This window comes from Primulina eburnea, chromosome 9 (genome assembly GCF_022965805.1).
Source record: "Primulina eburnea isolate SZY01 chromosome 9, ASM2296580v1, whole genome shotgun sequence".
Classification (NCBI taxonomy): domain Eukaryota; kingdom Viridiplantae; phylum Streptophyta; class Magnoliopsida; order Lamiales; family Gesneriaceae; genus Primulina; species Primulina eburnea.
In genome coordinates, this window is record NC_133109.1 from 31,639,088 (window position 1) to 31,648,319 (window position 9,232).

General features: G+C 36.8%; 2 protein-coding genes across 2 annotated transcripts; one reads left to right on the forward strand and one right to left on the reverse strand.

Moving 5' to 3' along the window:
• The first annotated feature begins 847 nt into the window (after positions 1-847).
• LOC140840563 (vicilin-like seed storage protein At4g36700) lies at positions 848-3,435 on the forward strand. The gene is made up of 5 exons (XM_073207740.1): positions 848-1,179; positions 1,282-1,463; positions 1,579-1,659; positions 1,746-2,054; positions 2,142-3,435. The coding sequence occupies exons 1-5, from the start codon at positions 864-866 to the stop codon at positions 3,402-3,404; spliced, it is 2,151 nt and encodes a 716-aa protein (XP_073063841.1). The 5' UTR covers positions 848-863; the 3' UTR covers positions 3,405-3,435.
• A 1,404-nt stretch (positions 3,436-4,839) lies between these two features.
• Positions 4,840-7,928, reverse strand: LOC140841687 (zinc finger protein GAI-ASSOCIATED FACTOR 1-like). The gene is given in 3 exon segments (XM_073209282.1): positions 4,840-5,927; positions 6,326-7,039; positions 7,173-7,928. Coding segments are annotated over 3 exon segments (1,587 nt in total). The 5' UTR covers positions 7,273-7,928; the 3' UTR covers positions 4,840-5,154.
• Positions 7,929-9,232: the final 1,304 nt, after the last annotated feature.

Below are 9,232 nucleotides of genomic sequence, written 5' to 3' on the forward strand. Positions count from 1 at the left end.
ATAGATCGTGTCAAAGAGATCTTCGGCTTACACAACCAAATAATTATATATTCAACCTTTTTTCATGCTTTTTCCGGATGTCCGATGCCTAAACAATAAAATATATTGATACGAGGAGAAACATATTTACTTGTTGAGATATGTGAAAATCTCCCTCGATTATACATAATCATATATAAGACTTTCATCTCATACAGCTCGAGAAAAATACCAAAATAATAATCGGATTTTTTTGTCAAACAAGAGAATTGATCATAATTAAGATCTCCACAACAGCACCTTTCTAGTTATATCAATTCCTTTTTCCGGTTTATTGAATTACGTTCAACAAAAAGGAAAAAAAATTCCCGAAAACTACTCTTATTTAAATATGCACTTCTCATTAACCAAATAACGACCCAAACAAAGAATTAATAAAAAAATTATTTTATTTATTTACATAAAATTTTGTAACAAACATATACATATATATATATATATATATATTATATACATTCTATAGAGGTTCAGCGCATTATGGCGACAAAGAAATATTTTGGTTAATTTTAATAATTATAATATTAATTTTATTTTAATATAAACCAAATTAATTATTAAAAAAATATTAAAAAATAAATATTTTTTTGTTAAAAAAAAATTGCACACGGAGGCACTAGGGTGCATATATAAACCCCATGCATGCATCATGCAGTGGCAGCACTCTTCGTGTCGCATTTTCACTCCATGCAAATGCCACTTATTCTTCACTCCTATCCTCTTCCACCAACACACCACTGTAAAATTTTCAAATATTGAGTCCTATCGAGTACGTTTCTCGGCTTGAAAATCTAGAAATGGCGATGGAGAAAGACTCCGTTCCCAGCATGCTAGGTGTACTGCTCTTTCTGTGCTGTGTGAATATTATTCTGCCTATATTTTCAGTTGTCAGTGCTACTGTGGTGCGCGCAGAATCTTGGGAAGGAGAAGAGGAAATCGGAGATGTCTGGGCTTCGGGGATTTTGGTGAAAAGGGAAGAGAGGACGTCTCTTTTTTCGAGTGAATATGGAGAGATCTCAGCCGTTAGAATGGGCCACGAAGACATCGGTGCCACGTATCTTGTTCATTTCTTCACTCTGGAGCCCAATTCTCTGTTTCTTCCCGTTTTTCTGCATGACCATATGGTATTCTATGTCCAAACAGGTACTCTGTGTTGCTCTCTAGATGACCATTAATGGGAGCTTAAGCTACGATGTTTGTCATGGTCAATTGCATAAACATCACGTGTTGATTAAATATTAACAGGGGGTGGAAAGTTGAGCTGGGCAGAAGAAAATGATTTGAAGGACATAGATTTGAAGCCTGGAGATGCCTTCAGATTGCAGGCTGGAACTGTTTTCTTCATACAGAGCAACTTGGAAACCGAACCAGAGAGACACAAACTCAGGATTCATGCCATTTTTGCTGATTCAAACGATGAACCGCTAGTATATTTTGCTTCGGATTTTAAGTTTTTATTCAACTCTCGTTACTCGTAACCAGTGGCCTTAAATATTATCTTCTTTTTTCTTTCTTTTTAAATTCTATTTATGATTTTCGTAGGAATCAAAAACTGGGCCTTACTCCAGCATCCGAGACATGGTTCTGGGCTTTGATAAAAAAGTTTTGCAGGCAGCATTTAAGGTTGTAATTTCTTTCTATCCACTTTGTTATTGTCCTTCATCGAGCTTATGTTATTGAATCCTCGTGCATCATAATGGTTTTTTAAGGTTTCTGAAGAACTGATGGAGGAACTGTTGAATGGAGCAAAGCTACCTGCCATTGTACACGGGGTTCCGAAAACTAAGAAAAAGACATTAGAGATGGAAGTTCAGTTCATCAGCGGCCTTGTGAGAAGCAGAGGGAATAATATTATCCAAATTAACAAGAAGAAGAGGGAGAAGACAAAACTATTCAACTTTCTCGAGGAGAAGAAAGATTTCGAGAATGATAATGGGTGGAGCACTACCGTAACGGGGAAAAAGTTCTCCGTACTAAAGGATAGTAACATTGGTTTGTTCATGGTGAACTTGACCCGAGTAAGTTACTAGAACCAGATGATTTTAATGGTAATGGCTTGGTATTGTGGCTAATTTCGACTCTTTTATCAAATAATTTTTGTAAAGGGATCGATGATGGGGCCGCATTGGAACCCGATGGCAAATGAGATTGGGATAGTGTGGCAAGGGCGGGGAATTGTGCGGATTGTGTGTTCGAGTACAGCAATAGAAACAGGGTGTGAAAGCGTGCGGTTTAAGGTTGAGGAAGGGGATGTCTTTGCAGTTCCGAGGTTGCATCCGATGGCTCAGATGGCTTTCGAGAATGATACATTTGTTTTTGCAGGATTTAGTACTTCAGCAAAGAGGAACCATCCTCAATTTTTTGCAGGACGGGCTTCTGTTCTTAAAACCTTGGACAACGAGGTTGTGTCTATGTCCTTCAATGTCCCGAAGGCAACAATGGATCAGCTTTTGGCTCTGCAAAAAGGGGCTGTGATATTAGGTTGTACGTCGTGTGCGGAGGAGGAGTTGAGGGTGATGGAGGAAGAGATGGAGAAGGCGCGGGAGGAAGCTAGACAAAGGGAAGAGGAGGAGGCACGAAAGAGGGAGGAGGAGAAAGCTCGGAGGGAGGAAGAAGAGAGGAAAAGGCAGGAAGAGGAAGTGAGAAAGAGGGAAGAAGAGGAAGCTAAGAGGGAGGAAGAGGAGAGGAAAAGGCACGAGGAAGAAGCAGAAAGACAAAGGGAAGAGGAAGAAAGGAAGAAAAAAGAGGAGGAAGCAGAGAGAAAGAGGGAGGGGGAGGAGGAGGAGGAAAGGAGACAAAGTAAAGAGGAGGCGCGAAGGAAAGAAGACGAAGAAGCTAAGAGGGAGGAACAAGAGCGTAAAAGGCGAGAAGAGGAGGCAGAGGAACGGAGACGTAGGGAAGAAGAAGCACAAAGGAAAGAAGAGGAAGAAGCTGAAAGGGAGGAAGCAGAGAGAAAAAGGCAAGAAGAACCGAGAGAAAGAGAAGAAGAGGAAAGGAGAAAAGGGGAAGAGGAGGAAGCAAGAGCAACAGAAGAGGAGGAAGCTAAGAGGGAGGAAGAGGAAGCTACAGAGGAAGAAGAGCGGAGGAGAAAAGAAGAAGAGGCAGAGGGAAGAGAGGAGGAAGCTGGCTGGGAGGAAGAACCAGAAGAAAGAAGGGAAATGGAGAGAGCAAGGAAAGAAGCTGAGAAAAGAGAGGAAGAAAAGGCAAGACAAGAAGAGGAAGCTAGGGCGAGGAAGCATCCAAAGAGTGAGGAAGAATGGGCAGAGCCGAAGAGGAAATACGACGGGAGGAGGTGGTGGAAGCAGAAAGTCGCGGAGGAGGAGGTGAAAGGGAACAAGCTGCTAAGTTTCAGCTGGAATGGTAAATAAGATTTAGATTTCATGAATGTTTATTTGGATCAATAAGATATGATCTCTTAACTTGTCCTTGCATGTAAACTCGATTGTGTAGTGGGGGGTCTGAACATTTTTTCTTTTGGTTTAGAAGTCTCTCTATGCCAAAGTGTTCTGCAAATACTTCTCAAGTTTTAGTATCCTGGCACAGAGATTTACCACCAAAAAAATGAAAAATTGCACAAGATTTCTTTAGGAAATGCTCAATGCTCTCAATCCCAGGTATAATGCTGCAAGAAGCCCAGCTATTATGTGCATCAGAGAGCTGATTGGGCACTTGAATAATGGTATCGGGGCCGTGCCTATTAAGAGGCAAATGAGTCCAATGACTCAGGCTCATCTCTTTCTTGGGGTCCAAAAATTTTAAAAAAAATTATTATATATAATACTAGTTACTAGATAGTCCAAAACCAATTATTTATTAAATAGAACTTGTTTAGCCTGTTAGATTTATTCATCAATCTTCCCCAATATTCATATGTAGGCAAGCCTTAATCGACTCAAGTAATTGCGTCGTCTCTAGGTTTGATTGAAAGACCCGTGAGGAGCTGTAAGTCTATTTTCTTGTATTTGCTTTGTGCGGGCTTCTAATTTTTTACTGTAGTTTTTTACTTTCTTAGGAGCTTTATATGGTATCTATAATCTGCGTTTTTTGACTGAAATTTTGGTATATGTAATGCTTATACGGCTTTCAAATCCTCATATTGCTTATAAAATCTTGTTGACTGTCCCGGTCACAGTAGCAAGTGCATAACGAAGTTTCTGAAAGATAAAGCTCATCAAAACTTTTCTCTGATCAACCATGTCACGAGAATGATTGAATGGATTGACTATGTTATCGATTGAGAAAGAAATTACTGAACTTGATTATACATACTTGATTAGTGTTTTTAGCTCTAAAACTGTTAGGCGGGTTGTTTTTTAGTGATCGTTTGGATATGTTTGATATTTTTATTCTTTTAGTTTTTTATATTGTTTTTGACATATTGATTAAATTTGAAAAATTGTTTTGGAACTAAAAAAATATGAACACACATTATGATTCAGATGTCTCTTTTAAAAGTTAGACTTCAGGCCTAAATATTGTTAGGATCGGCCCTGAATGGTATGGATGGTCTAATTTCAAGATTGTCTTGGGACGAGGCCAAAATGATAGAAAAAGATATTGATATTCACTCACTTTATTGCCAAATTACAATCAACATTCAAAATATACCAAGTTGTGAATAGAAGTCTACAATAAAATGTATGATTAATTGAAATTAAAAACAGCAAAGGGCATCAAATGTCTACCAAAACTTTCCCGTTTTGTCTTGTCTCGGTTAAAGATCATAAAAAAGACCATATTTATCATAACCTAAAATACTTTTGAATTCTTCATACTCTTTACTCTAAACAGCAATTTTATATATATAACAAATTTGAATCCACACTCATTATGATAATTCTAGTTTATTGCTTATATGGACTATTCTTGACATTAATGTGCCCAATGCATGAATTTAAATAATGGGCTAGAAAACAAAAACATAACTACAGTCCTGGTCAACAGAATCGCCATTGCCATTACAAAGTTGGACCTACTTCTCCACCTCCGTTCGTAAGTGAATTTTTTCCCGAGTCCAATCGTACCCGCATTGGCGTGACAAAATCACCAGATGACAAATGTAGCCTCAAGATCTTATCCGACTATAAATGACTAAGATTCTTGATTTCCCCACCAATATCAAATCATCAGCTTCCTGACATGGCGTTGCAGCCAGTGTTCTCCACCAAGTGGTGGTGGTGGTGTTGCTGCCACATTATCAAGGCTGTCATTGATGTAAGTCATTAAAGCCGTTAGCCCTCCGTTCAAACCGCCATTGGCAGCCATTCCCAAACCAAGAAGGTCAAGGGTAATGTGCTTAGGACCAAAAACAGATGGAGTTCCAAACATCAATTCATTCAAACCAGACACTCCATCGCATGCCAGTCCAAGTGCAAGGCCTTCAGCTAAAGACGTGCCATCAGGCTTGACTTGTGGTCCACTCTGGTGGACGTTAGTTGATGAGTATGAGGACACAATCCCTAGCCCTCTAAGCAACGATGTGTTCGATGAAGAGGCACCTATCAGATCAGCCTTCTGTAGCAATGCTGTAGCAGACATACAAGGCTGTAGGGCTGGAGCATACTGCCTAACTTCTTGCCCAGGTGATACAAAAATTGACGATCCTTGATTCATTGAGAGGCAATGAGATATCGGTTCAGAAGATGAAGATGGTGCAAGTTCAGGTATGTGATCTGGACAGGTTACGGCTCGGAATAAACTGGTAAATCCAGTAGTTTGAGATTGTAAACTACCTGAAGAAACAACTAGGCTGCCAAAGACATTACTGCTAGAACTTCCATTACTACGGGAACCAATACTACTGCTAAAACTTTCTATTGAGTTTGCCAGGGCAGGAAACTCCTCTAGAGCCTGGGTGCTAGTATGGTCGGGGATGTTTCTTTCATTCAATTCTTTGAATAAACAATACCGATAAGAAATAAAATAATTGTGGAGAGACATCAAAAGTCAAGAAAAGATAATATTTTTCAATCGACTTAAAAAGTGTAAAGAGTATAGAAAATACTCCATTTAGCTCAGCAAAAAGATTGCTCAGGTGAATAATAATTTATCATTCTAATGTATCGATTGTTATCTCCTTTTAATTTCAAGTTCTTCAAATCACAAATCAGTTAGACTCTTAAAGCTGGAATTTATATGCAGATGAGACTAACACCAATAACAGGAGAGAAAAAAAACAACTAAACCCCAAAATGAAAGACAGATAAACAAAGAAACCCAAGTGTTTTATGTTGCACATCGAACAAAACCCAAAACTCAAACTTCCAAATCCAAGTTCTAGCCAAGATACCTTGATCTAGGACAGGAGAAGCATGAGTATCCATAGTAGTTGAAGTAGGAACTGCAGATGCTGGATCTTGTGGCGTTGATACTGCTGTGGCAGGACCAATTTCCGATTTGGCAACCTCGTCATCAACAGGATACTCAGCTTTTGCATGTGGTTTTGCACTTTCCTTTACTAATGCATCACAAAAGGCCCTGTGTGTAATGAAACTATCCCTCATGCACAATGAATCTTAAAATTCAAACCAAGAAAGAATATCCTAATTCGCTCCATAACATGAAAAAAGAGAGATCAAAATTGAGTAACAAATACGCCAATTAAACCTTGAAAACAAAGTTCCACAATCACATCTATACTCTATAGTTCCACAAATCTTCGAATGTGCCTTCATATCCGATTGCACGGCATACTTCTTCGCGCACCTATCACATTTCCATGCCTTCTCCCCATGTTTTCTGAAGAAATGCTTCTGGATCCCAGTCAAATCACCAAGCGCTTGCAAAGGATTGTGATGAACATAGCTCGGTTCAGGACAAACATAGACTTTTCTATTCACATATTTACTTGGTCTTTGATTAAGCTTCCAGGGCAAATTATGACCCCTCCTGTGCAGGTGCAAATTCTGGTCCCTTTGAAATCCTTTGTTGCATATTTCACAAACAAATCTGTTTGTTGCCAACAAAGTCTTCGGGGATAAAGCAATCACTTCTGAATCAGGATCTAGTAATTGCGCAAACATATGGCGCGCACCAAAAGATTAAACCCACTATCAATATTGCATCTATTCAACTATTTGATCAATGAAAAACCATCATAAAAATAAATGCACGATTTTCAAATATTACACTTTTACCTGGCATTCCCAGAAGATTTTGCTTCTTCTTGGAAGTTAACTTTGGAAGGCATGTCGGATTACCCGAAAAAGAATCCCCTGCAGCCGTTGGATAATTCATTGTTGAGCACTTGTCAAATTCAAAGCGGAGTGAAAGGATGGGAATATCATGATTAATTATCTGGGTTGCTAGAGAAGAAAATCAATCGAGGATTTACGTATTAACTAGACTTGATATCTGTGAAAAAAAAATCTAACATTGTATCATGCTATTAAGTTTCGGGAAATTATTCATCTACTGGTCAATCCTGCATAAATAGAAGCCAACTACCAGTTTACAAAAACTAAAACATATTAAATTAATATATTAACTAATGGCTTAAAAATCAGCTGAATGACACAATCTATCACTGATAAATCGATCGCCAGTGAGTTTGGGAAGAAGATGAGAGGTAAATAACTGGAATTTTAACAATTCGCTGTGCAACGAATTGTTGACAAGAGTATAAAATCTGGGAAGTATGCTGCGAGTTTGGACAAAAATTAAAGAGGAATCAAACATGATGCTGACGTCGAGCTGTGGCGTTCAAGTGTTGCATTTGTGGGAAAATCCCCATTAGCTCAGATTCTGACACAGCGGGCCGAAGAGGTAACTGCGGAGATTCGCCTCCAGAGGTGATACCGACGACGAGCCGACGGAGAATGGCTTCCGACTGATCGTGAGGGCGAAGAAATGTAGAGAGAAATAGAGAGCTTGGGATGATGATACTAGGAATGTTGGAAGAGTGAGTCACACGGGAGACCGTCTCACGGATAATAATGACGGGTTAATTCTACTCATATTCACAATAAAAAGTAATACTTTTAGTATAAAAAGTAATATTTTTTCGTGGATGACCTAAATAAGAGATCCGTCTCATAAATACGACTTGTGAGATCATCTCATACAAATTTTTGCTACGTTAGAAAACCGAAAGTCATCAGTTTATGAGTTGGTTTCTTGGCTCTTCACAGATTACACATTTTTAGTTTTGATTAATAATTATTTTTTAAAAACTTTATATTACTATAATTTTTTGGAAAATTATATTATTAATATTTAGTAGTAGTGGACTAAAACTACTTTTATTACCAAACAATATACTAAAAATGTGATTATAGCTTGTCGATTTATCCAACTAAACAACCATTTTAATTATCGAGATTGATTGTTTAGAAGATGTTGATACGAAATATTATACAGACAACTCTTAACATTGTTTTAATGTTCAATCAATAGTTGTAAATGAATCACATGTATTTTTTTTCACGTTGCTCAATATACTTCCATTCTAAATTCACAAGAGTTAATTTTAAATAATTGATATATGTCAGTAATGAATAATTTTTAGAATTTCAGTGTGTGATTCAATTAAGACAAAACTATTCTAAAATTATTGTTTTGTTTTTGTTTTACCTATGTTGAGGTTTTGACATTCATATGCATATTTGTTCATATCAAAGTTATTAATCCACATTAATTGAGATTAGAAAAATATAGACAATTCAGGTAAAAAAACAACGGTTTAAATATTTTTTGAATGAGATTCGGAATGAATAGATTTTAAAGACATCGTCAACCATCGTATTGAGTGTTGACACGTGTACACTTTTTTTATTATTTAAAATTATAATAGTCAAACATGTGTGTTTATTGAGCCTCGAGCATTCAAATTATAAATTAGTGTTGCTTACATCATATAATATTGCGACAATTTATGTTTTTTCCATAATCATTTCGACTTATATTTAAAGAGATGTAATGTCATGATAATGAAATATCATATTTCAATTTGAAATGATTATATTTAAACGAAGTCATAAATTATTATCAAAATCTTCTTTTTATAATCTTCAAATATCAATTTTTTTAATATTTATTTTTACAATCTTATTTTTTAACCGAAAATGACTAAATAACAACAAAATTTTTAATTACATGCAAATGTTTTTTTTATGGAAATAACTTAAGTAATAAAATATTAAAAATAACTTTGCTATTTATTTTAAGTATTAATAGTTTAAAGAGTGTCAATAAAATC

Bases quoted from the DNA above. Each gene is read 5' to 3' on its own strand.
- LOC140840563 (XM_073207740.1), top strand. From the start codon at position 864: ATGCTAGGTGTACTGCTCTTTCTGTGCTGTGTGAATATTATTCTGCCT. The intron at 1,180-1,281 runs GTACTCTGTGTT...AAATATTAACAG, and splicing joins GGTATTCTATGTCCAAACAG to GGGGTGGAAAGTTGAGCTGG. The intron at 1,464-1,578 runs GTATATTTTGCT...TGATTTTCGTAG, and splicing joins ATTCAAACGATGAACCGCTA to GAATCAAAAACTGGGCCTTA.